Source organism: Tiliqua scincoides, chromosome 5, assembly GCF_035046505.1.
Source record: "Tiliqua scincoides isolate rTilSci1 chromosome 5, rTilSci1.hap2, whole genome shotgun sequence".
NCBI lineage: Eukaryota > Metazoa > Chordata > Lepidosauria > Squamata > Scincidae > Tiliqua > Tiliqua scincoides.
In genome coordinates this window covers 112,892,712-112,920,177 of record NC_089825.1, presented here as the reverse complement: position 1 = coordinate 112,920,177, position 27,466 = coordinate 112,892,712, and the positions used below count along the sequence as shown (strand labels likewise).

At 46.2% G+C, this 27,466-nt stretch overlaps 1 protein-coding gene across 1 annotated transcript; it reads right to left on the bottom strand.

The window, feature by feature from the left end:
- LOC136653192 (serine protease 27-like) lies at nucleotides 1-12,434 on the bottom strand. The gene is made up of 6 exons (XM_066630102.1): nucleotides 12,383-12,434; nucleotides 10,444-10,470; nucleotides 8,066-8,231; nucleotides 6,201-6,478; nucleotides 2,860-3,041; nucleotides 1-249 (listed from the first exon to the last, which is right to left on the bottom strand). The coding sequence occupies exons 1-6, from the start codon at nucleotides 12,432-12,434 to the stop codon at nucleotides 1-3; spliced, it is 954 nt and encodes a 317-aa protein (XP_066486199.1).
- Between the last annotated feature and the right edge of the window lie 15,032 nt (nucleotides 12,435-27,466).

The window sequence follows — 27,466 nt, the reverse complement described above, 5'->3', positions numbered from 1 at the left end:
CTAAAGGGCTCTAAGGAAAGAAACCAGGAGAGGAAGCAGAAGGGGAACAGAACTGGACATCAGAAGATAGGCACTATCATGGATGGCTTCATTCTCTGCTATCGTGTGTTGAATCCAGTCCGTGTAGGAGGCGACTCGGGTATAGACTCCAGGACGGTTAGGCTCTGAACAACCTAATCCAAAGCTGACCACTCCAGCCAGGAACCAAGTGCCATTGTGCTTGCAGGCAAGGGGTCCCCCGGAGTCACCCTAAGAGGTAAACAGGAAGGAAACAAAGACTGTCACTCTTCGGAGAACACTGTGTTGGAGCAATGAGTCATAGCCAACGAAAGTTTGTCATGTTTAAGCATTACTGAAATCGACGAGACAAATTAGTTAATGACTCTCATTAACCTTAACGACGCTTCGTCAGAATTCACTTTCTCTGGATATACCCCAATGTGCCTTAATGACTAAAGGGGTATAACCAGCCCAAGTCTCTTGATGCCTGACAAGTCAAATGCTGCCTCCCTTTACTGGATGATGTGCCAGCTGCTGTTCCTCCCACACTCTAGTGTTCCCCTCCACACTTCCTCTTCCTCCTTGTCCTGCTCTATTTTCCAATCCAGGGATAAGATAAGAGAGAAGGAGAAAGAGGAACAGTGGAGGAAAGCAGACAGGCAGGGATGGGTATCCCTCACCAATCTGCTGCCTGGGGTGACATGCAGCGGCACTGGTACAACTTCCACTACATCCCAAAGGAGAGTTTGGGCTGCTGAAGGTCTCCTTGGGGTAAATGGACATTTGTCCCCTTGCCCCAGCACCCGCTATGGGTCAACTCAGACCTGCACCTGCTCAGTTGCTGGTGCAAGTCCACGTTGACCTGGGAAGGTGGATCAGGCCTGAGAAGAGGGTCAGGATTCAGCATGTGCTGCTGCCTCTGATCCTGCCCTCCTCCCCACCCTGTTCTGCCCACCCTTCCTCCATCCTTCTACCTTCTGCACAGGCTTACCTGCTCTGGTGGGTCTCCAGCAACCCACCTGTGCATGCAGGAAGGCTCTGGCCTTCCTGCTGATGCTCCAGCAGGGCACACATAAAGCATGGAACATACTTTATGGCTGCTTTGCAGCAGCCAGCACCAACAGAACACACATTCCATTAGGATTGGGCTGTGAGTCATGGATGGGTCAGCCCTGGGTATAAATCCACCTGTAATTCTTCCATCTAAGGAAAACCAATTACAAATAAAAATTACGGGTGTCTACAATGTCATTTAAAAACATGAACCCCCCCATATACCCTGTGTGTGTGTGTGTGTGTGTGTGTGTGTGTGTGTGTGTGTGTGTTGTTCAGAGGCAAAATTGAAGGACAGGGCACATAGTATAAGCTGTCCTGTAAAGAAACAATGGAATAAAAATATATAACAGTTTTAAAAAGGAAGGGCTCCAAAAGAACCACAGGAACCAAAAAGGTTTGTTACCTGTATTGGTCTTAAAGGAGGAGCCAGTTGTATTTTCCAGCTCTTCCCATTTTAACCTTGTTATCTGCAAGTCAAAATCAGTCATGCTGTTTTAGTTTGGCTGATTTTGTTTGGCCATTTTAGAGGTAAGGTGAAGACTGGAAAAAGATATAGACTGAAGAAGGGCTTACCAGAATGATGACATAAAATCTGTGGACCCAGCTGCCTTTCAGAATCCTGAAGTCAGCTGTCAATGTCTTCTGATAACACAGGGCCCAAGCCAGCTTTCCAGCATCAATACAGCCATGCCAACAGGGCGTACACTGCATCTTGTGTAGGGGGGACAGTCATGGAGTCCTCCTCACAGTGAGAGAACACTTCTCCCCTTACCTTGGGGCTGCATTGTGGCTACATCAGCATTGGAAAATTGGATAAGATTGGGCTCATAATCTCCAAAATGAGGTGCAATCATGATTCATGCCAATTGTATTGTCTGACAGCCTACGATTGTGGATCATGTTTTGAAGTAGTAGTTTATTGTATGTTTCACCTCAGTATTACCTCCAATTAGATTAGATTATACTGCTTCATCACAGCTTATGCTGGGCTGGTTATAGTCTGTAATTCAGGATCTAACCAAGATCCTGAGAATCACACAGGAATCACACAGGAATCCTATATCTATATAGGATTCTTGCTGTTCCAAGCCATGCTGATTTCTGGAGCTGAGCTGGTGTAATTTGCTCAAGGCCAAAAATGTTGAGATGTTTCTTCAGATTTGTAGGCGCTGCTCCAAGTTATTATTATTATCATTATTAAAAATATTGATATACTGTACTGCTTTTCAAGCAAAGTGGTATGCAAAGTGATTACATAACAAAATAAGTATTTTGTGGTTATAGTGTTATGTGATTATATATGTATTTTTGATTCTGTGTATAGTCACTCTTTAAAAAGCTCAAAGAGTTTTTTTTTTGTTTTTTACCAAACTTTGGGCTCTGTGGTTTTTGTTCTTTGTGGGATGAAAATATTTAAAATATCAGGATTATACTTTGTCAGCCTGGCCAGGAATGAAGGTCTGTCTTTGTAGGGCATGATCTGAAAGCCAGGGCTAATGTATCCTTTTCAAAAATACACTAGGTGCATTGCTGTTATGTCCAAAAACAGCTCAAGGGAGTGAAGTCTCTTTTGGATAAGCGAAATTTTGAGATGTCATCTAATACAGAAACAAAGAAATTTGGTTTCTCAACAGTAGTATGTTCCAGGACTGATTCCAAGTCCTGGGTTAGCCCTGATCAGTCTTAATCCTCAGCCCCCCTGTAATCCTAGTTGTAAACTGCTTTCCACCACGACCCTGTCAGCCACAATATTCCCTCTGACAGTCCCCCCCCCAATCCACCACTCCGACCCACATTTCTTACCTGGCAAGAGTCCTTCTTTCCTTCTGCAAACCCAGCACAGATCATGTCATTATAGATCAGTCTGTAGCCGCCTGGCAGAGTCTCGGTTTCAGAATCGGAGTCATTATGATACATGGTGTCACACTCATCCACGTCTATGATTGGCACTTCCACCTTCCGGAGGGTCCGACTGAGAAAGGAGGCTGGTATAAGGAACGTGAAGCATTGAGATCAATCATAGGCCCAGAATCACTTGGTACAGATTAGTTATCCTCGTATAGTCCTGAACAAAATTAGGGCCAAATCCTGCTCAATTTTCAAGTGCTGGTGCAGCCACTCCAATGGGGCGTGTGCTGCGTCTTGTGGTGGTGGGGCAGTCACAGAGGCCTCCTCAAGGTATGGAAACATTTGTTCCCTTACCTCAAGGCTGCATTGCAGCTGCTCTGGTGCTGGAAAGTTGGATGGGATCGGGCCCTTAATGATGAAGAGCCTTGCCAGTGGCGTAGCTAAGGAGGTGCAGGGAGTAGCAGTTGCATCGGGCAATAAGCTTTAGGGGGGCAATAAGCTGAGCTTGATACTAGTGGCCAAAATTGTGAAAAAAATTGGTATGTACAAAGAATGCCATCATATAATATATCACTGGAAAGTTAATTTAATGCAGACTGCAATGAAACAAACCTCATTAGAATATCTGTATTCTATCAAACGTTAGGGCCAATGAACCAGAAAATGAAAACATAACTGCCTTATGGAACAAAAAGTGGATTTCCTTAACTCAGAAGTGACCTATGAAACTGATTGTTCTGAGAGCAAATGAAATGTTATTATGATACAGCATGGAACCAATAAGGTGTTAATATGAGTCAGCTCTCATTTTCATGTATCATAATACAGTTACCCTGCTAACTGGGTAAAGAGGCACTTTTTCAAGTGGTGCTCCTCTTATATTTAGCAGGGGGAGAATAACTGTCCTCTTCACCCCAGCACAGTGTCTCTAACCCTGCGGTTTTCAAACTCTCTGGGAGTTTGAAACCCGCAGTAAGTCTTTGTGGGGGCGGGGGGGAGGCAGCAGGGGGAAGGCAGCAACGCGATCCCCAGGATTGCGTCGCTCAGGGGGCTGCAGGGACTGGGATACACTCACCAGTCCCTGCAGCAGCCGTCCCTGTGTGCGGGGAGCCCTGTGTGAGCACCTGCAGGGCGCCCCAGATCAGGGAAAGGGAGAGTGGAGGGATCTGCTCTGCCTCCACCAAAGCAGAAGCGGAGCGCGATCGCCCCACTCTCCCTTTCCCTGACCTGGGGCGCCCTGCAGGAGCTCGCGCAGGGCTCCCCGCACACAGGGACGGCTGCTGCAGGGACTGGAGGGTGCACCCCAGTCCCTGCAGCACCGTCAGGAGGGAAAGCGGAGCGAGCGTGCTCCGGTTCCGGTTTTGCGGAGCAGGGCGCGATTACTCTGCTTTCACTTTTCCTGACCTGGGAAGCCCAGCCAAAGGTTGTGCAGGGCTCCCTGCACTCCTGGGAGGCTGCAGGAGGCTTGGGCAAGTGCACACAAGCCCCTGCAGCCCCCCTGAGCGGCGTGATCCTGTGGATCACGCCGCTGCCTTCCCCGCAGAGGCCAGGACCCACAGGCTGGGGCGTCGCGATGCCCCAGTTTGAATACCACTGCTCTAACCAATAAGGGGAATACTTTTTATTTATTACTTAGGGCGCAATGCTAACAGCCCTGGGTCGGCACAAGTCCCATGCATCAGCCCAGAAGGATTGCAAACGTGCCATAAGGCATGTTTGCGCCTCCTTGAGAGTCTGCTGGGCTGGCTCATGGATGCACACCAGTCTGCAGAGGCTGAATCTAGCCTCCACGCTGACTCCGCTAGGGAGCCTTGTGTTGGTTGAGCTATGCCAGATCCCAATCCCCATTCCCAAGTTGCATGGAGTGGCTTCAAGCTACCCCTTGAGGTGGCGCAAGTCTGAGGAGACCCATAAGGGCTGTAGTGGCTTACTCAGGGGTCAGGGGAAGAGTTTCCCCTTACCTTTGGCTGAGCCACTTTGGAGCCCTATCTTGCACTGGATACAGTGCAGGCCTCCTGACCTACCTGTTCCAGTACAAGATGGGATTGCATTGCACATGAATTAAATTTGATTTTGTCATGGGGAGGGGGTCTACAAAATCTTATTTGACCCCGGGTAGCAGATAGATACCTTAACTATGCCACTGGCTGGGGGGAGGCAGCAGAGCAAGTGAATGGCAAGCTTCAGGGGGGAACAGGAAGGTTTCCCCCTGATTTTCACTTTTTAAAACGCCTGGGTATGACATCACTTGTGGTTGTGACATCACTTCCGAGACACCATTTTGAACTTGCAACAGGCTACATGATCATTAGCTACGCCACTGAGCCTTGCAATACTCTTTATTGTTTTTGCTGCAAAAGGTTCACATGGCTAAACCCTCTGAAAATTAATGATGTCTCGGAAAGTCGTAATTGCCGGATTCAGAATAAAGATTCCAGCTTGGATTATGTGGCTGTATTCTGAATTGAGCACCCTTTCCACCAAAAACGTATTTTCCAGCTCAAAATTTAAAAAGGAGATTTCCATGTTTGGTGTCCGTTTTTATCCATGGGGGATTCATTCCAGGACCCCACCCCCACCCCGATATGGTAAGGGAAACTGTGGATATAGGATTTCCAGGCACTTCCTCTTTGATAAGCAAACAGGAAGTGTCTTTCAGAGGCCGCTGGGAGGCCTTCTAAGGCCTGCAGAAGCCTCCACGGACATGGTATTCGTTAATTCCAGGGGGTCACACTGTACTGAGCTCCTTGTGAGTCATAAGGAGGCTAATAGGGCTTTAACTCTTTCTGGCAGGAATGGGAATCCCTCCCAGGGCAAAGAGCAGGCAAGGGAGAACAATCATTCTGGGGGCACAAGCTAAAACCCACTTCACTCCACATCACAGTGTGAATCCTGATCACCCTCCCAGCTGCTTTTTAGCAAACTTAAAGTAAGCACATGAAGGTGTGAGGCAATTAACTATGCATGTAGTTTGACCGGAGCCAACTTGGCCCCTAGCCCCATAGAAAGATTTTTATTAAGGTTTACTAATAAGGTCTCTTACTTTGTTTGCATTTTAAAGTGATTGTTAGCCACCTTGGGTGCCCTTCGGGGAGAAAGGCGGACTACAAATCTAATAAATACAAAAATAAATATTTGCCATGCAGGGATATATTCCCAACCCCTTAGAGAGCTTAACGCTGTCCCTATCGCCCCATTCATCCTTCACCCCTTTTCCCTGTCACCCAGACCCCCCAAAGCAAGACCACATCCATAAATACACACCTGAGCTAACACAGCATCAAACTTCTTCTTACCTTCCGAGTAGGAACGGCCCCAGCCAGTAACCCAGCATGCCATCCCCACGGGGGAGGGGTCAGTGTCCAAAGAACTGGGCAGGCAGATTGGCAGGATGGTTCGGGAGAAAGTTACAGGCTCCTCCAGCTGCACCAGTGCAATATCAGCACTGAGGCCATCTCCAGCGTAATGTGGGTGCACGATGATCTTACTGATGTCGGATGAGACCATGCTGGGTGCCGGATTGGGGAGCTCATACTCCCCCAGGTTTACCTTGTACTGCTCTGGATCCAGTGGCCTGTGGGAGTCAAGGAGAAATCAGTATCTTCTGCAGTGGGGAAGTCCTGAGCATAAGTCCTTCCTCACTTCTGAAGTTCAATAGGCTGTCTTTGGAAAGACGCAATCTCTGAGCTTAAACTTCCTCGCGGGGTTGTGTTAGGACACTTACATGGATTAATAATTGTCAAACATTTTGTGTGCTCAAAAACATTTAAATTTGAGTGTTCCTATTCAACTTGACTCAGAAGGCAGTCCCACTTATTTCAGCGGGATTTACTGAAATTTACTGATTTGCTTCCACAGAAGCATGCTTAGAAATTTTGCTTTAAACTCATACATTCTATAGTGAAATGTTTATGGAGTGTACAATGAGCTCAAATGTCCATTGAGCTATACAGTATTTATATAGTATTTCTATTTAAAGTGTTCAGATACCGCTTAGCATTAGGGTCATGGTTTAGAGCAGGGGTCTACAAACCCCAGTCAGGGGGCCAGATGTGGCCTGCAGCAAGCCTCTATTTGGACCGCAGGCAGCCTCTGGTCTCCTGCAAGCCTCTGATCCACTTGACCAAACACAACCAGAGCTGTGCTGGTCATGTCCAGAGGGTGTACTGTGGGCCTAAAAACATGACTTCCTGGTTCTCCTGAAAAATTGTAAGTAATTTTTTGTGCCCTCTGAAGGCCTTAGAAGGCATTCTGGGGGTCAGGGAAATGCTCAGAAAATGCTTCAGGTGTTTTCTGTGATGTACTGGTTCTGAGATATTTACTCCTGTATATTTAAGTAAGCTGTTTGGGAGGTGTAGAATGGGAGTCCATTTAAGTGTGTGCTGTATTTCTGTTAGTGCTTGGAGAAATCCTTGAAATTTGAGCCCATTCATTCATTTATTCATTCATCTTTCATCTCTAATGTATTAAATTTTATATTCTAAAAAAAATTTTCTGGCCCTTGACACTGTGCCAGATATTTGATGTGGCCCTCTGGCCATAATGTTTGGAGACTCCTGGTTTAGAGTGCTTCACATGCATTCTCCCAGGAATGCGTACAACAATCTTTTAACTTAGGTTAGTATTATTATTTGAACAGGGAATTTCCTGGCTCATAGCAGATGCTTTCAACCACTGCACTAACACAGCTAAGGCATAAGGCTAAGACAATTGATGCACCAAAATAGCAAGGAAGTGCTGATTCAGTTGCCAGCACAGTATCATTAACTCTGCATTTTATGCGATGCACAGTTGTAATAATAATAGCAATACATTTGCTTTTCTATTGTCCTTTATTAAACTGTGCAATTTACTTACATTATCTCAGTAATCAAACAGGTATCTCCGGAATGGAGATAAAAAGATAAAATTCAATCCCATTGGCTGCTCCTTAATTGAAGCACACATTTCAGGTCACAGAAACCTGAGCTGATTCACTGTTTACTAATTATGTAATTTTGGCATTAGCAGCCTGCTAAGGAATTGGTCTGTTGTTGAATTACACAGGAATCTGTGTCATGATGCTATCCTTTGGTCTCACCTAGTGGTGGACCAGGGCCTACAATCCCTCTGAGGTCTGCTCAGATAATGTCTCCTCAGCCCAAATCCCTTTTCTACTCACCCTTCAAAGCAATGAGCAGCTGTCACCACCCACTGGGAACTGATGAGGCTTCCACCACAAATGTGTAGCCTGTTTTCTCGTAGACTGATTTGCCACGGCCATTCTGCTTCCACGGACCTGCTCCCCCCAACTATCCGGGGGGAGTGCATTTTCGGCCGGCCACAACCTAAAGAGGAGCAAGAGAATAATAAGATATGGATGCAAGGGTGATAAAGCTGGTGAACATCAGCATGTTCATGCATTCTTTGCCATTCCATAACGATTGCTAGCCCCACATAATGTTCCATCTAAATATGCTTATCACTCAAGATCTACACCAGAGCCCCCTCTGCTGTGGAGCACATTCCTGCACGCACAAACACACCAACATATTCTACTATGTTTATGTGAAACTGCAAATTTGACCTAGGTGAGGGAGAATGGGTGTAAGACTAGAAACAAAATGAAAAAAAACACAGATGCAACAGAGGGATTAAAGCGACCAATTGTCTTCAATTCATTCACTAGATAAACAGATTGTAAAAAAAAATGCTCTCTATCCATTTCAAAATCAGATTAGAATCTGAATTACTTAGCAGGCCTAAAATTTGAATTGTGAAATTTACTTAACAAATCAGATTTTTTTAAAAAAATTTATTTGCAAAGCCATATTATCAATCATAATATGATACACCGCAGCAAATGTGGTGGAATGATAGATAACTGGATAACTGGACAAATAACTGGATCATCTGATCAAATAAAGGGATGGATGGATGGATGGATGGATGATAAGGAGAGGGAGGAAGGAAGAGAAAGACAGAGACCTGGGGAGAATGAATGCATGTAGAAAAGAGTGCCTACTTGGAAAAAAAGGTAAGAATGGATTGAGAAGTATAATAGAAGTAACACAATTAAGAGATGGTTGGATGAAGGAATCTCTGAGTTGAATGTGCTGTTTGATCCATTATCATGTTGTCAACATTACATTATTGTCAACAGAAAACCACATTGTGATAATTGCTTCTCTGTGTTAGGTAGGAGCCTCAGAGGCACGTGAATGGGTGTTTTCAATTTCTGCTCCACAACTTTGGAATTCTCATCCTCTTGTGGGTTCAGGTGAGCCAGAACCTGAGCATCTTCTAGAGATGATGTCAGTCTCTGCCAGATAGATCTTTTTTATGTTTTTAATTTCTTTTCGAGCATGTACCGATGTTGGCACCTACCCTGATTCTAAAGGATGGGGTGGATCATAAATATAAATAATTAAATTAGAACAAATTAAGCATAACTCATGGCTGTTGTGGACAAAAAGAGAGAAAGAGATGTGGAAGGGATGTGGGTGGATGGGTGTGGATACGGCTGATTTAAAAGAGCAATAGCTAGATACAGGAGTGTAATAAAAGCTGAGGTGAACACAGTGACATAGGTAAATGGCAGCACAATTCTGTTTATGTTTACTCACATGCAAGTCTTATTACCTTTAGGGCGCAATCCTAACCCCTTATGTCAGTGCTTTCCAGCACTGGCATAGCGACGCCAATGGGACATGTAATATATATATAATATATAATATACAGTATTTATATACCGCCTTTCTTGGTCTTTATTCAAGGCGGTTTACACAGGCAGGCTTATTAAATCCACGCAGGGATTTTTACAAATTGAAAGAAGGTTCTCTCTTTCATGTACTGCATTCTATAGCTGGGTGTCACTCACGGAGGCCTCCTCAAAGTAAGGGAATGTTTGTTCCCTTACCTCAGAGCTGCATTGCCCTTATGTCAGTGCTGGAAATTACTGACATAAAGAGTTAGGATTGCACCCTTAGTGGAGCTTGCTCCCAAAAGTATGCAAGAGAGTTATGTGAATGGAAATTGACATTTGTGGACAAATTGAGAATACAAGGAATGCTTCTGCTTAGAGGTACCTTGGGCTCTCAGGTGTGCTCAGTCAATGCTTCTAAGACCCTCAAGTTGCACAGCATCTATACAAAGTCCACCCTGATCCCCACCTCTCTCTCTCTCTCTCTCTCTCTCTCACACACACACACACACACACACACACAGAGAGATATGGTGGCAGAGGGAGATACTGGTAACCATACTTAAGAATCACTTTTAAGTGGTCATGAAAACATTTTTGGGGTCTCTCTCCTGAGGCTTCTGCTTTCTTCCCCTGTTTCTACAGCACATATAGATATATCCATTTTCAGGCTGATGAAACTGAGTAGTTCCAACTGCACCACCACCATATTTTCAGAGATAGAGAGAGAGACTTGGGTATTAAATTATGAAAGAACTTCTCAGAAGTGCAGAGAGATACAATATTGGTAACTGTTTGTTCAAGACCTACGCCCCACTTTAAGGTCCAGGGGACCTTTCTCATGTGTCTGTTCTCACCTTTTGGGGACAAACTGCTTTCAGCACCTGCAAGAAGAAAGGAGATGAGTCAGAAAGGCCAAATGGGAGGCTGTGGGGACCAAGAAGATGGCCATCAAACCACATGGCTTTGCACTGATCCTGATTCAGCAAGCAGGTTTGGTAATGAGCCCACAGGAATCACAAACATGGGCAGAGACAATCTGCAAGATCTGGGATGTGGCAGATCAACCCAGGCCACGAAACACCACAGTGGGATGCCAAAATGAGATTCCTTATCAAGTCAAGTTTAATTTGTAAAATGCTTTTCTGTCCCAGTGACACCCAACCCAGCTTAAAACAGCAAATCATAAAGGGCGAAAAACCCTAAAGTAGCAAAATAAATGACTCAGCAATGATTCAGACAACAACAAACATCAGATAATAGTTCCAAAACAAACATCAGCATTCCAACTGTCCATCCCTGCAATGGATCTGTCTCTGAAGTGCGACAGCCAGCAACTTCACTCACTGTAGCATTGCATTACAGAAACGGGAACAGAGCGGTAACCCAAGCCTCCCATGGGCCACAAAGAAGCACAAACTGTTTCGGTCCAGCTGAAAATTTGCCACAGGACTAACCATGCAACACATGAAAATCCTGAAATGTTGTTCACTGAATGGATGAAAAGAGAGAAATCAGGATCATTGTGATTTCCAAACTCTGGAGGTCTAACACCCCGCCACCCTTCCCTGTGCGCACATGTCTTCCAGGGTTAATGTTACCACCTGCATTTTGGCAGGGCTCCTGTGTGCTAACCACCTTTAAGGCAAGCAGAAATCCAACAGGGGAAATCTTACCCCCATCAGAACATCTCCATACCAGAAGAAAAGTGACACTTGTCAAATTTTGCTTGCTGTGAGGCTGATCAAACAGAGTAGCCATGACCACAGAATAAGCTGGTACCTAGAACTAAGAATATAATTTAGACATCCTGGCTCTCAAACCTTCCTGCTCGACCAACCCTCATCTCCATATACCACCCACGAGTCACATCCCTGAGGCTTCCTGCTTTAATCACTACAGCCCACTTCCAAAGAATCCAGGTGTCCGCAGCTCCTATGTTCCCTTGTTGGGACCTGCCCTCTCAAATAATCCTAGCACCCAAATCTTTCCCCCTTGTACCCACTAAACTTCAACTTCCTTCTCAGAGATTGCAGGAGTTCTGCATCTTTCCTTCCAAAGGATAGTTAGGTGGCCCTGGTAGGGCAGAGAACAATCCTGGGGTCTTCCCCTCCCACCTCTGAAATAAGACTCCAAGGCCCAATCCTATCCAACTTTCCAGCGCTAATACAACCACAATGCAACCCCCAGGTAAAGGAAAAAAATGTTCCCTTACCCAGTGATGGTCCTGGCCACTCTGGCACCTGGGGGCATACCTGGAGGTGCACCCCCCACACCCACTGCTTCCCCCAGGAGGCCTTCTGAGGGCTGAGAAAGCCATATTCAGTCTCCTGAGACCTCAGGACCTTCTAAGGCCCCCAAAGGGCCTTTAAATGTCACTTCCTGTTTTCAGCCAAAAACCAGAAATGACCTTTAAAGCGCCTCTGGAGGCCTTAGAAGATCTTCTAAGTACCTTTAAACATCACTTTTGATTTTTAGCCGAAAACTGGAAGTGATGTTTAAAGGCCCTGCAAAGGCCTTAGAAGACCTTCTGAAGGCTGGGAAGGCTGCACATGGGGGGAGACAGTGGGTGGCTTCGGGGCGGCATGGCTGGGGTTCATTCAGTCGTCCACTTGTACTCATGGACCGCCACTGCGCTTACCTAGAGGAGGCCTCGATGACTTCCCCCCACCACTGCGGGGTGCAGTGCATCAGTGCAGAAAAGTTGGATAGGATTGGGTCCTGAGAGTTGTTTCCATATGCCTAGCTGTTCCACACACACACACACACACACACACACACACACCCTCTTCTCACCTGCCAGCAACAGGAGTAGCAGCCCAATCTGTGAGCAGCAGAGACTCAGCATGGCTCGAGCAACCTTGGAGCATGCAGCTCTGAGGCCACCCAGGGAAGGAGACAGGAGAGAGTGCTAGGCTGGGATTCTGAGACCAAGCACCTCTTGGCGGGATTGATGCATCAGCAAGGGAGCAGCCTCTTGGCGTCACTTTAGAACCAGGAGGCTGCCAAATCACAAAACCTGAGCTGTTGGGTATTGTCCTCCACACTCCACCCCCAGCCACTCAGTGGGGCCAGCTCACCTGCCTACTCACCAAGAAGGCAAATTGCTCTAACTCTGCTGCTCTCTGGGTGGAGAAAGGCTAATAGCTTTACAGTACATGAAGGGAGCATGTGCTCTGTGTGGGTGTGCGGTGTCTCAATCGGTAGAGTTTCCCGAAAGGGAGGACAACAACAGAGTTCCTGCATCTTTACAGTGGTGCAAACCAGAACATTTCCAGCTGGTGCATTCCATTTGCCATTCAGGGAAAAAAGAAAAGTGACACCCACAGAAATTCCCTCTTCTGTCCACGCAGCTATGCGTGGCATTTCGTCGCCTTGCCAGCAGAAACTTGAAAGCCAGTTAGGAAAGCGAGCAGGGAGGGAGTCCCACCAAACGTTCACTCTTCTGATCCGTTTCACCCACACGCATCCCTGAGGAGCGGTATGGAAGCTGTAGCTGGACAAACACACAATCTGTTTTCATTGCCAGTTGTGGGCCTCCTCCAAGACTCACTCTGACCCACGGTAGCTACCACAAATCGTATGCATGCCAGCTTGCAAGCAGGTCTGGGCTGGCTGTGATCAAGTTAACCAGGCAATCATTTTGTTGGGCAATGTTTGTAGGGGCACCAGACAGTTTCTCAGTATCATCTAGGTAGGGGCCTGTTTTGTAGCCACAGACACAGAGCAGAGGAAGAAGTGCTTAACCCTTTGCTTCTGCACTGGATTCTCACCAGAAATCCCTCTCCAAGTGCCCATTTAAACCTAAAGGCATCATTTGTTACAGTGGTGCTTGCAGAGTTATACAGTGGGACTTCCTTATCCGCGGGCTTGGCATCCACTGATTTCAGTATCAATGGATATCAAGCCCACAGCTGCAGAACTTCAAAGGACCCCCAATGCAACCAGAAGTGTCATGTCCGGAGGCCTTCTGAGGCTCAACTGCAGATTTAATTATCCACAGAATTCGGTATCCATGGGGGTGGAGGGTCCTGAAACAGATCTGCAGCGGATACCAAGGGTTTACTGTATAGCTTTTGGGCAATTTGGGGCAGGACAACTGAATGGAAGTAAAAGGCTACATACCCATGATCCCAACGCATTTCATTCCGCTTGAAGATGTGGACACCAGATACGATTAAGGCACTGCTGCTTAACCCTATCTGTCAGGGGTAGACAGACAGAGGGTTGTGAGCCACATGCAACTGACATATGGTGTGCAACTCTCAGAAATATATTGGCTGCGCTCCTTTGCATCACGTATAAAAGGCAAATAAAAGGTATGCATATAAAAGGTAAACAAACATCTGAAGTTTATTGTATGTGGCTCTTACGGAATCAAGTTTGGCCAACTCCTGCTATATGCAAGAAGGAAGGTTCTGGTTACTCTTCATTAAGGGAGAGCTACTCTAACAATGCTTAAAGGGACCCTCTTCTTTATTAGCACGCATGGTCACGTGTGGCAGTTGTGTGAACCACATAGTCCCCAGCTCAAGTCCTACCCCAGCCATGAGCTCACAGGCTAAGTGGCCTTAGTCAAGCCACTTAGCCTCCACCCCCATTATTAGTGCTAACTATATTGATCTACCTTAAAGGGTTGTTGTAAAGATAAGGCTGCAATCCTAACCACACTTTCCTGAGAGTAAGCCCCATTGAACAAAGTAGTACTTACTTCTGAGTAGACCTGGTTAGGATTGTGCCCTTAATGAGATAATTATGTGAAGTGTTTTGAATATGCTTATTTCTTATAAGAATTATTTCTTATAGTTTCTTATAGGCACTTACTTCTGAGTAAACGTGCAATCTTATGCAGAAAAATGTCAAGCAGTGTGTCCCTGGGCTGTTGTTCACATGCTCTTGGGCATGTTTGTCCTGCTTCTTACTTATTCCAGAAATGTAGCATCAGTCAACTTGCTGGAGACACTGTAGCTTTTCCAGTTTCTCCTGCATCCTGAACTCAGTCCCCGATCTATCTCCTCTGGGCCTGAGATGCACATCCCAGTCCCCACTTGCCTCCCATGGGAGCAACCAAAAGCCTGAACACTGGAAAAGCCGGTTTTCCTGGAGTTGTGTGGTAAACAGCTATTACCGAGCTGCTGGGATTCTCAGCAAGCACTGCAAGGCAAATGAGTCACACCAAGACACTTCCAGAAATTGACAATCTACATCAGTGCAAAAAGACCTACATCTTCTAAGGCAGGCACTCAATGCTGGGATTGGTTTCAGCCCTCCAAAACAGCACAATACTTTGGATATAACGCATTACCAATGTGCCCTTTCCAAGCCTAAGGGCCCAATCCTAACCCCTTATGTCAGTGCTGTCCAGTACTGGCATAGCGGTGCCAATGGGACATGTGCTGCGTCCTGCAGTTGGGTGTCACTCACGGAGGCCTCCTCAAAGTAAGGGAATGTTTGTTCTCTTACCTTGGTGCTGCATTGCCCTTATGTCAGTGCTGGAAAGCACTGACATAAGGGGTTAAGATTGCACCCTAAGTCAACGTACCAGTACTGCCACTCCTCACCTCTGATGCTGTAGGCCACCTCTCCTCTACACTTCCACTCCATCCCCCACTTCATCTTCCAATGCAAGGAGTAGAAGAACAGTGGCAGTGAATGAGCGGACAAAAGTGCTGCCTGAGGTGACTGGCTCAGTTGGCCTCATGGATGGATCAGCCCTTGGCCCTTTCTCTATAGATCAGTTTCACAGTCAACTTGACACAAAGGTGAACATATGAAGCTGCCACTCAGACCATTGGGCCATCCAGCTCCAGGGCTGCAGAAAGGAGAACATTTTTAACAAGGGCCCTTTGGCACCTGCACATCTGATCTCCATCCTCCCCAATCCTGCATCCCAGTTGCCTTAGCAACCAGGAGGTGTTCCAGGGCATTTGGGAGCAACATGGGTTGTTCTTGTCCAGTTCCCATAGAGTACATCCACCCCCTAATACTGTAAAAGTCTGGGTGCCAACCCTACTAGAGGCCCCTAGTTTAATGTCAGGACTCTGGGGAGTTATACCAGCAAACCCACCCTCTCCATGGCCCTCTCTAGCTTAGCATTGTTTATTATGACTGGCTGTAGCTCTTGGGGGTCTCAGGTGGGGTCTTTCTCAGCCCTACCTGGGAAGTGAACTTGGGACATTCTCCATGGAAAGGCATACTGCTGAAGTACAACTCTAGGGATTCTCCCCCAACCCCTTACAGTTCTTCTGTATTTTACACATTTGATGACTCCCAAGGTAAATCCCTGATTAGCTGACTGGGTTTATGTGGTAACACTTCCAGGGGGACGGGGCCATCTTTAAGCCAGTTGGACCAATTGAGCCCGGCGCCTAAGGGGCCCCAGTGCTAGGATAATTAGTCTTGTATGCAGTTTTATCAATTAAAATATGCTTGGATCCATCTGGTTCATGAACTCACATGCAATTTTTAAGTCCACATTTTGATTGCTTTCCGTTCTTCCATAGAGATATAAAGTCTATAATAAATTTTATTTATATCTCTAAGATTCTACAAGCGTTGGCTGTGAATCTGCCCCCCTCCCCCCCCAAAAAAGGTTTCCAGTTGGGCCCTGCAGCTCCTAAGGCCAGCCTTGCTGGGGGGCCAACCCTGTTAGGCTGTTTTCAAAACACAAAATCAACCAAGAGTGTATTTGATGCTTCGATAACTGATGAGTGCCTAGCCCACGGTAGGTTCTCAGTTGCACCCCCCTCCCCCCACCCACACACATCCTATGGAACCAACACTACAGCAAGATACAAATGGTTATAGACCTTTGAAGATACAACTGCTGCAAATACCCCAAACACTTGCTGCTCAGACAGACTGTGACTGCCCAAAGCAATTATGGAAAAAAGCACATTTATTGGTGCTGCTGTCCTAAGCCACATAGATCTGATTTTCTGTCCCTTATTAACTGTGTTCAGGAGCAGAATGAGTTCTTACTTTGTTACACTGCAGGCACAGGGCCAATGAGAAGCTGAAATGGTGCCATATGGCTGCCCTCCTTAAGCCTCTGGGCAAGCTGATATTGGAATTTTTTTCAATTGTTTTTCAAATACACTGAATTATTCCATACTAGAAAGGGAACCGCTGCATAGCATAATGTTTTGATAACTATCAGCCTTTTGCATGACTTTCGGCCCAGTCCTATCCAACTTTCCAATGCTGGTGCAGCTGTGCCAACAGGGTGCATACTGCAGGGGGGGGAGAGTAGCCATGGAGGCCTCCTCAAGCTAAGGGGACAAATATTCCTTTACCTTGGGGCTGCATTGTGGCTGCATCAGTGAACATCAGAAAAGCCCAGCTGGATCAAGGCAAGAGCCAATCTAGTGCAGTCTCCTTTATCTCACAGTGGCCCACAAGGAAAGTGGGAAAAATTGAATAGAATTGGCAGTGGCGTTGCTAGGGGGGTGGGGGTGCAGGTAGCACCAGGTGACGCACATGGGGGCGTAACACCACTACTGGCCAAAAATCTTAGTATTTTACAATAATGCCATCATGTTATATATCGTTTGATGTGTATTTTCATGCAGAATGCGGTGGAACAGACCACATTGAAATATCTCTATTCGATCAAAAGTTATAGCCAACAAAACAGCAGGGATGGGGCAAAGGAGCATCACCACACCCACCAACCAGGACGTTGCCCCGCCCACTGCATGGGAGGGGGTCCATCATGGGGGTAATGTACTGGCCTCCTGCACCGGGTGACACAAACCCTAGTGACGCTGAGAATTGGTCCCTTAGATACTCTTTTTGTGTGTCTCTGTTCAGACTGTGTCCAGAGTAGTTACCTCCATCTCTCCACTCCAATCACATCATGACAACAAATGCATTGTGAGATAAGGCATTTTGTCACAAAAGTTTTTCCAAATTGGGCATAGGCATGGACATAGGTAAGGGGGGAGGGCCAAAACAATGCATGCGTTGCCTTGCTCACAATTCTGTTCAAGGCACAAAGGAGAAAGAAAAAGTGGATCACATTACTTTGCACAGGGTGTTTGTGATCCGTTCCCAACTCATGTCCACTGGGGGAAATTGGCGCAGAAAGAAATACAGCATGAAGTGGGACAAATGCATTCTGTGGCAAGGAGGACATCCCCAGTGCCTGCTGAACTAAAAATTCTATATAGTATCACATTTGCTAATGGATTCTTAACTCAATCCAGGCCTCAAAGATCACAAAATACAATTAAGGTTATTGAAACAATATGAAGGGATGGAATGTTTTTTTCTTTTCACTTTGGAAATTAGCCACTGAGACAGGAGGAGGGCAGGGCAGACACAATGCTTGGCGGTTAGTGATGGCTCTTGCTAAATTGCTATCCACTTACTGGTTATACTGGGGTTACTGGGAAACTGGGTGTCTTCCTACTGCCACCATTAAGGCAAGGAAGTCCAGGTAGAAGGAGACAGTTCTACAGCCCAAGACTATGCTTCCTAGAGCTGCTGTAGACAGCAGCGCCAAAATGGCCATCGCTGTATCCTGCTGGGTCAAGGAAGCTACAAGAGGTCTCCTCAGGGGAAGGGGACATTCTTCCCCTTACCCCGAGTAAAGCCCCAGCCCCCACAATGGGGCTACTCAAGTCTGCACCAACTAAATTGCTCAGAAGCCTGACACTGGGCACAGGATGCAGTGGAGGAGACCTCCGTTGGTCCCACCCCCTCCAATCCAGCACTCAGGCAGCTCTCTGTTCATGAATAACAACCCAACCTTCAAATCTTTCTTCTTTGCACAGAGCAAGAGAGAGAGAGAGAGAGAGAGAGAGAGAGAGAGCAAACATGTTTTTCCTGAGGGTGAAGAAACTTGGAGGTGGACTTCATGACCTTGATATTCCTCCTTATGAGCTGTAGATATTTTAGGTATCTGCATAGGACAGACAGAAATTTTTTCTTTACCCAGCATGTAATTAGTTCGTGGAACTCTTTGCCACAGGAAGTAGTGATGGCATCTTGCCTGGATGCCTTTAAGAGGGGATTGGACAAATTTCTGGAGGAAAAGCTCATTACAGGTTACAAGTCATAGTAGGTATGTGCAGGCTCTTGGTTTTAAAGGCAGGCTGCCTCTGATTGCCAGATGCAGGGGAGGGCACTGGGATGCAGGTTGTGTCTGCTGTCTTGTGTGCTCCCTGGGGCATTTGGTGGGCCACTGTGAGATACAGGAAGCTGGACTGGATGGGCCTTTGGCCTGATCTGGCAGGGCTCTTCTTATGTTCTTTATTTTGTCTCCGTTTTCTGTTCTTATTAACTAAATATAGTGATCACTGTAGTTTTGGTTTTTTTCTCCCTTTGTATAGCATCCCAGTACAGTGTTAAAAGATTTTCAGTGTTTCAGACTTCAAATGGGAAAATGCAAAACAAGAACTCACTGGGAATAAATGCGACTTAGAAAAAAAATCCTTAGTATATGAATTGAACAAGTTTTGTTCCATTTGTTTCTTGTGAAAGAAAATAAGTTGCTGCCACCTACTGCAAGGTTTAGGTACAGCACAGGCCAAAAAAAAAAGTGATTATTGAAAGAATCTACTTGGATCTGAGCATGAGATGAGTCTAGCAACAGTTATATGAAGGAATAACAGTTATAAGGTGAATATTGCTTTGAGAATAAGTATAGAATTGAAGTTCAAGGATCACTGATTCAAAATTTGTCTGAACAAACAATGGTGGAATTCCGAGAGTGGAGAGAGAAATGGGGGCACTTTCATGATCAGAAAAATTTCAGCTATTTGCCTGGGATATTTACTGTCATATGAACATTGAAAGCTGCCTTCTTCTTAAGCTGCCTTCTTTATACAACATCCACCTGAAACTACTGTCAAAATAATGACATTCCCTTAAGAAAGAAACAAGGAGGTGAAAAGTAATGAACAAGCTATGCCAGCTGTACCTAGACAGTAACCACTCTCTCTTAGTGCAGAGGATCAATCCTGTTGCTAAAGTCATAGGTAGCCATGCTGGTCCCTTAAGCTGGACAATAAGGCCAACTAATACCTCCGAATGTGGGAAGAAAAGAGCAAGCTTATGGAATTTCTTTAGCATCTCAGAGCACAATCCTAACTTGTGCTGGAACAGGCAAACCAAGTGGCCTGCGCTGTATCCAGCACAAGTTAGGTGCCTTCTGGAAGTCACCTTGGGGTAAGGGGATATTTTTCCTCTTACCCCATGTCAGCTCCAGTCACCCCTATGGGGCCACTTGGATTTGAACCAGCAATTTCGCTGGCACAAATCCAAGCAGCCCATGTAAGGCTGATCGGGCCAGGAGTGTGGGGGGGGGTAAGATTTGGCCTGCACTGCCGTGGCCAATCCCACCCCCCTCCTGGGCCCAATCTGCCTCCTGTTCTACCCTCTCACTGCCATAAAATGCCCCCTCCCCACCCTCCAGAATGCCCTCCCATTACCTTCTCCCACCTCCTGAACCAGACAGCCTCGGCTGGTGCAAATGTACCCTGTTCAGGGCTGGATCTGGCTTCCAGAAGCTGGCATGGGCCTCTATGCCAGCCCAGCCAACTCCCAAATTGGTGCAAACGTGCTTTAAGGGCATGCCCAAAACACTCCAGAGCCAGCACAGGGGGCCTGCATCAGCAGAATGACAGGTTCGGCCTACTCTGTTAATTATTATTTATTTTTTTGCATCCCACCACCTTCCCCTCCCTCCTTCATTTAGAAGCAACATGGGAAGAGCAATGTTTGCATGCAAACATCCCAGATTCAAACTCCTGGCATCTCTGAGTAGGTAACAGAAAACCTTAGAGAACTGCTGCCAGTCTGAGTTGACAAGACAGATATAGGCAAGCCAATGGTATCAGGTAAGCCTGACTCAGTATCAGGAAACGTCCTCCAAATTCAGCCCAACCACTTGTAGTTGTGTACTCTGGATTAGTTCACCTGGGGTGTGAATTGTAATGACTCGTCTGAGTATATAACTGTACTGTTTTGCATCTCCTGGAAAGAGATTATCTCCTGAAGAGATAATTATGTTATCAGATGATGGTGTTGAAGAGAAGCCAGTTGCAGCTATCAGCTACCTTATCTCACACCAGGCAAAAATGGCCTCGAAAGGCAAGCTGGATCATCCGAGCAAAGGTGATTTTAAATTGCAAAAGCAGTTATCTAAAGGGTTCACATCACAAAAGGAAGGGGACTTTGGTTCCCTCTCCCAAAAGGGCTCACAATCAGAAAAGAAACACATCAGACACCAGCAATAGCCATTGGGAAGAATGGGGACAATTGGTCACCCCTCTGCTAAATATAAGTCAGCCTCCCAGTTAGCAGTCTGTTCATAGAGACAATTGAGTCAAATGGGTCAGTAAAATGTGAAAAAACATTATTGAACCTGAAGAAGTATTCTTAATTCTGGACACCAGGAGGCAGCATGGAATAGATAGCAACAATGGTAGAGGAAGCAACAGGTGAGAGCAGAAAAAGGAAGTAATCTCTCACATTTATCCATATAAAGACTTTCCCTTTCTCAACTGAAATTGAATTCCTTTTATTTCCCACACAGGGTGTGTCTCCTCAGAGGCTCCTGCTTCCTCCCCAGAGAGTATCCTCAGCCATGCCTGCGTGTGGCCTTATCACACGCTCTTGAGAGCCAGGTACATAAGAACATAAGAATATAAGAACAGCCCCACTGGATCAGGCCATAGGCCCATCTAGTCCAGCTTCCTGTATCTCACAGCGGCCCATCAAATGCCCCAGGGAGCACACCAGATAACAAGAGATCTGCATCCTGGTGCCCTCCCTTGCATTGGCATTCTGCCATATCCCATTTCTAAAATCAGGAGGTTGCACGTACACATCATGGCTTGTACCCCATAATGGATTTTTCCTCCAGAAACTTGTCCAATCCCCTTTTAAAGGCATCCAGGCCAGATACCGTCGCCACCATCCTGCAGCAAGGAGTTCCACAGACCGACCACATGCTGAGTAAAGAAATATTTTCTTTTGTCTGTTCTGACTCTCCCAACACTCAATTTTAGTGGATGTCCCCTGGTTCTGGTGTTATGTGAGAGTGTAAAGAGCATCTCTCTATCCACTCTGTCCATCCCCTGCATAATTTTGTATGTCTCAATCATGTCCCCCCTCATGCGGAATTCATCACGGGCAAGGAGCGCATGCAGGCCAAGGTGAGGACGCACTAGAGCTCTGCCATCCTCTCCCTGAAAGTCAGCTAGGCTCCAATTCTCTCCCCTCAACTATCACCACTTTGCTAAAATCTTGAAATGCCACGTGTTCCTTCACATACCTGCTCCTTACTCCAATGAGTGTATACACACAATTTAGAATTGGAAAGCAACCATGAAACCTGAGTAAGGATCTCTCTATCTCTTTCCTATGAGAGCACTGAGGATGGCCTTCAAGAATGTCTTCTGTCTCAGCCATTTCCTCCTGGTGTTTTCCAAGACAGCCTTTTTAATGACTCATGCAACTGATAATGTCCAAGGTTTTACATCTAGCTTTTGTTGGATGCATTTTGTATTATATTTTGGAACAACAACAACAAAAATCCTTATGGTTTCTTTTTCTTATGTTGCCCAGAAGCCCTGCTCCCTGCCCCGCCATTCCCAAGGTTGTTCTCTTACCATAGGTTCTGCAATCTTTGAAGATTGCCCTGCAGCCAACCATGACAGGGATCTCTCTGCGTTGGAGCTTGCCTTCTGGAATGGAGGCCAAGGTTGTGGGATCAGGCCCTCAAGTGATCTTTGAGGGTCAGCGTTGCCTCATCTATGCCCAGATCTATGGACAGCATCAGGCAAGTAACTTTTTTCTAACCATTAAACAACCTTGCCCGCCCACCCCTAATTCTGAAACCCCAAACCACAGTGAGGAAGTTCTGTTCTTGTGCTCTCAGTTCACTGGAGCCAATACTGTCTGAATGCAGCCCTCCAAAACGAGGCCTTTCCATCTCTATACTCCTATAACCCATCCATACTGTGATACTCTTCTATTCTCCCTTTTCTTCTCCTACAGTTAGCAGCCACAGAAGGGATTGTTGAGCTCAAGTACAACTTCCAAGGCCAGACTGTAATGAAGACTATGACGTTCAAGCTCAGGAGACTGACAGGTGGGGCAATCCAGTCCCCTCTTAATCCCCTACCTAGTGCCTTAGCCAGAGATTTCACACTTTGTAAACTTTGGCTGTGCCAGCCAGAGTTAAATGGACAAAACTGCACACCATGCACTGTTTCCTGTCTTTGTCTGCAGAGCTTCAAGGGGGAATCCTGAAGGTCGAAGGTTGCCCCTGCTATCTGTGTCTGAGGATGCTCATACACTGAGTAGCTGCATCTCCTATCAGTGCTCAGATAGGAAACCCTTGCAGAGCCCTCTGTGCATATGAGTTGCGTGCTCTGTGTCTCATCCATTCATTGGTGCTTTGAGATATTTGCAGGCTTCTTTTTGCACCCAATGATAAACCACCTTGGAAAGGACTCATTGGAAATCTGGTATTAAAATGTATAGATCTATAGACCAAAGCTTTCATCCGGCAGCATTTCCTGGTAACTGCATTTGTTTCAGTGGCAAAGCTAAGGGGGTGCAGGGGGTAGCAGTTGCACTGGGCATCAAGCTTTAGGGGGGGCAACAAGCTGCGCTTGAACCTAGTGACCAAAATTGTGAAAATCTTGGTATGTATAAATAATACCATCATGTTATATATCATTAGAAAGGTAATTTAATGCTGAGTGCAGTGAAGCAAACTGCACTGGAATATCTTATTCTATCAAAAGTTATGATCAATTAACCAGAAAATGAAAACACTGCCTTATGGAACAAAAAGTGGATTTTCTTAACTCAAAACTGACCTATGAGACTGATTGTTCTGAGAGCCAATGACATTATTATGTTATTGACAAGTTGCAATCTCATGTTATCATGATACAGCATGAGGTATTAATATGAGTCCGCTCAAATTTGTTAATTTGTGTTGGTGTTAATATGAGTCCACTCAAATTTCCATGTACCATAATACAGTTACTCCTGCTAACTCGGTAAAAGGCACTTTTTCAAGCAGTGCTCCTGTTATATTTAGCAGGGGGAAGAATAATCATCCCTCAGCATCCCAACACAGTGTCAGGGGCACACTTCTTATTTATTTACTTAATTAAATTTGATATTGTCTGGGGGGAGGGGCTACAAATCTTCTTTGATCCCAGGTGGCAGATAGGTGCCTTAGCTATACCACTGACTGGGAGGAGGCAGCAGAGCAAGCTGGTGAAGAGCTGCTGGGGGGAGGAGGTGGGTTCCTCCCAATTTTGACTTTTTAAAAAGCCCAGGTGTGACATCATTTCTGATTGTGACTGTTGGAGGAATTTCTTAAAACCAGTTTCCTCTTTAGGGGGGAAGCAGAGTAGCTTCAGCAGCAGACCCCCCCTCTTGCTGGGAATCAACCCAAGGGAGCCTCCCACACCCGGCTGACTGCTAATCAAGAAACACAAACAACATTGGCTGGTTGAAGTTGCAAAGGAGATTCATTTACTCAGGATTCATTGGAAGTAAGGTTACAGCATCTGATTGAGATCAGAGGTACACTAACTTAAAAGATAACAAGGCCCTGAGGCTGCCTTGTCCTGCATGCCATGTGGTCAAGATGGCATCACCAGCAGAGCCCTGCTGAGTGCCATCTTGTCTGCTCAGTGGTCAGTGAAGAAGAAAGCAAGAGGGCGTGCTCGGAGTGAAGGGAAGGTTAAATAGGGGGGGCAGAAGGGGGAGCTCAGCCTTGCAGACTTTGGGGTTCCAATAGGAATAAACATAAGGGGGCCCATAACGCTCTCCAGCAAGGGGGGCAGAAGCGGGAGTTCAGCCTTGCACACTTCGGGGTCCCACTGCGCTCTCCAGCAAGGGGGGCAGAAGGTGGAGCTCAGCCTTGCAGACTTCAGGTTCCAATAGGAATAAACATAAGGGGAGCGGAGTTGTGCTGAGGAGGGTCAGACTGTACACAGTGGTTGACAGCCACTGTCAGCCCTGTTGGAGGAATCTCTTAAAATTGGTTTCCTCCTTTAGGGGGGAAGCAGAGTAGCTTCAGCAGCAGACTCCCCCTCTTGCTGGGAATCAACCCAGGGAGCCTCCCACACCCAGCTGACTGCTAATCAATAAAAACAAACAATGGCTGGTTGAAGTTTCAAAAGAAAGCCATTTACTCACAGTTCCAATAGAAGTATGGTTACAGCATCTGAATATGTTCAGAGGTACACTAATTTAATAGACAACAAGGCCCTAAGGCTGCCTCGTCCTGCATGTGCCATGCGGTCAAGATGGCATTGCCAGCAGAGCCCTGCTGCATGCCATCCCAAGGGGTCAGTGGTCAGCAAAGGAAAAAGAAAGAAGGGAGCGTGCTCGGAGGAAGGGAAGGTTATATGGGGTCTGGGCCACACCCCCACACAGGTCATCCAAAAGGGACAGGTAAAGTGTTGTGACACTGGGTCATCACTTAACCCTTTCAATGCACAGTATCCTGCCACCTCTTGGAAGCAGACAGAGTTGTACCAACTCCAACAGTGACATCACTTCTGGGGCAACATTTTGAGCTTAGTACTGGGCTACACGATCATTAGCTATACCACAGAGTAGTTATGCCTGCACTGTTACAAAGTCCTGAGTGGGCTTGTAAGTGTTTGCTAGCCTAATATCTCCCAAAAAGTTAATCTGGTAAACCACAAGAGATTGTAGTGGGGAAAAGAGTAGAGGCCTTACAAGACATGAGTCAACCTGCCCCAGCCTTATAATCTTCCTCCCCCAAGAGGGCTGCTGCTCCCTACTGCCCCCAGGTACCTTCCATATCAAGCCTTGGCTTCCTTCCAGAGTATTCCATGTGCAGTGATGAGAAGAGGGGAGAGAACAGTTGGGTTAGATCTTGACCAGTTTTCATAGTGATCCAATTTATTTAGAATATTTCTTTATTTAGAATATTTATGTACTGCTTTTCAATACAAAATTTCTCAAAGTGCTTTAGCTAATAAAGGACTAAGAATAGGGTTTCTTGTTTCAAAAGGGCTCCCAATCACAGAGAAAAACCCAGCAATTAGCCATAGGAAACAATGTTATGCTGGGATTAGTAGAGACAGTTGCTCACTTGACTGTGACCCCTGACGTGCACAGAGCACTAGCATGGCATCAGACCCTTAGGGGAGGGAAAGATAGCGCTGGCCTATCCATGAGGACAACTGGCCGGACTGGAAAAGGGGGGAACCAAGAGAAAGACAAACATCAAAAATAGGCACTTGGAATGGTATCCTGGTTTTGACCTATTTTGCAGCCTCTGACAGTAACAACCACATTGACCTTTTGCCCTGATACTAGGGAGAAGTAAAACTGCAGTTGCTGAGAAATGTAAATTTAGTGGGTATGATGCTTGAGGCAGAGACAATACTCTGAAACATGGTGGTGGAAATAGGGTGAGAACAGGAAAAGTGGTGGTGAGAAACACTTTCACTTGTTTTGAGAACTTGGTGTTTTCCTCTTGTTGCCTTGTGCTTGCTGAAGGAAGCTTCCCAGGTATGGGGAGTGGGCATCAGAGGGTCTGAAGCAGGATCTGATTAAATGAAATGCTGTCTCAGGAAAGACAGCAAGACTGCTCTGAATAGGTGCTTTTGCATCTTGCGCTCTCTCATCCGGGGCTGCATATTAGGAAGAAAGGTCTCCAGCCAGACTTGCCAAATTTGTGTGGATTTTTGGCTGATTGGTTCACACCAGGAAGTGGACTCTTGCTGCCCCATTAGGGGGCAGCTGGTCAGTAATCTGGCCTTCAGCTCTACTTTTTGGGGCTGTGGAGCCCTTTGAAACTCTAAACCCATGATGAAAGCTATAAACCCATTCTCCAGAAAAATGCATAGGAAACATATACAGGTGTGCACCACTTAATGACAGGGATACATTCTCCAATCCGTTATTATGCAGTTAGGTCATTAAGTGAACATTCAGTGCAATATATTGCCTTTGTTGTGTAAACAGACACTCCCTGCCAGACACTAGCTGGCTGCACAGGCTACTAAAGATCAATTACCTCTTCTTAGCATTAAGAGCCTCTCTGTTGTGTAAACACTCTGCTGCAGGCTATGGGAGATGCAATTGCCTCATTGAGACCACCTTCATAACTGTTCTTGCACTCAGTTCACAGACCTCCTTTACATCCATCCATGGACCCCCCCCCAACAGGAGTGTCAAACATAAGGCCCATGGGTCATTATGGCCCCAGTTATAATTGGGCTCTCCCATATCTTAAAATTATGAACAAGATCTGCACATTATCTCTCCTGCCACTTACAACTGATTAGTTTCTATGTGAGAGCAAAGTTCTTATTTCTGGCCATCATCTGCTTAATGATGTCATGTCTTGCTTAATAATGTCACTTCCAGCCCTCAGCAGGCACCATGAATGCTATGAAGCCCACTATAGGAAACGAGTTTGACACCCCTGCCCTAGACCTTGGTGGCCAACCTTTCAACTTTAGGGTTCCTGAACCTTTAGCAATTGTGTAGAAGAGGGAATTTAGCAGGTGCAGCTCATCATCTTTTCCTCCTCTATGGGACTGACAAAGGTCCAGGAGCCCTAAAGTTGAAAAGTTGGTCATTCCTGGTCTAGGCAGGGTGACCAGATACAGTGGAGGACACAGTGCCTATACCTTGAACCATTGTATAGCAGAGGGAATTTTGGCAGGTGCAGCTCAACATGGAAGGGTTTTTAAAGTTCCGCCTGCAAAATTCACTCTGCTATACAATGGTTCAAGGTATAGGCCAGGGGTGTCAAACATAAGGCCCGTGGGGGGGCGGTGCGGCCAGGCGTAAGCTTTTTATCCGCCCCTCAGGATCTCAGCTGCTGAGCAGTGCTGAGGTATTACTGCTATAAGG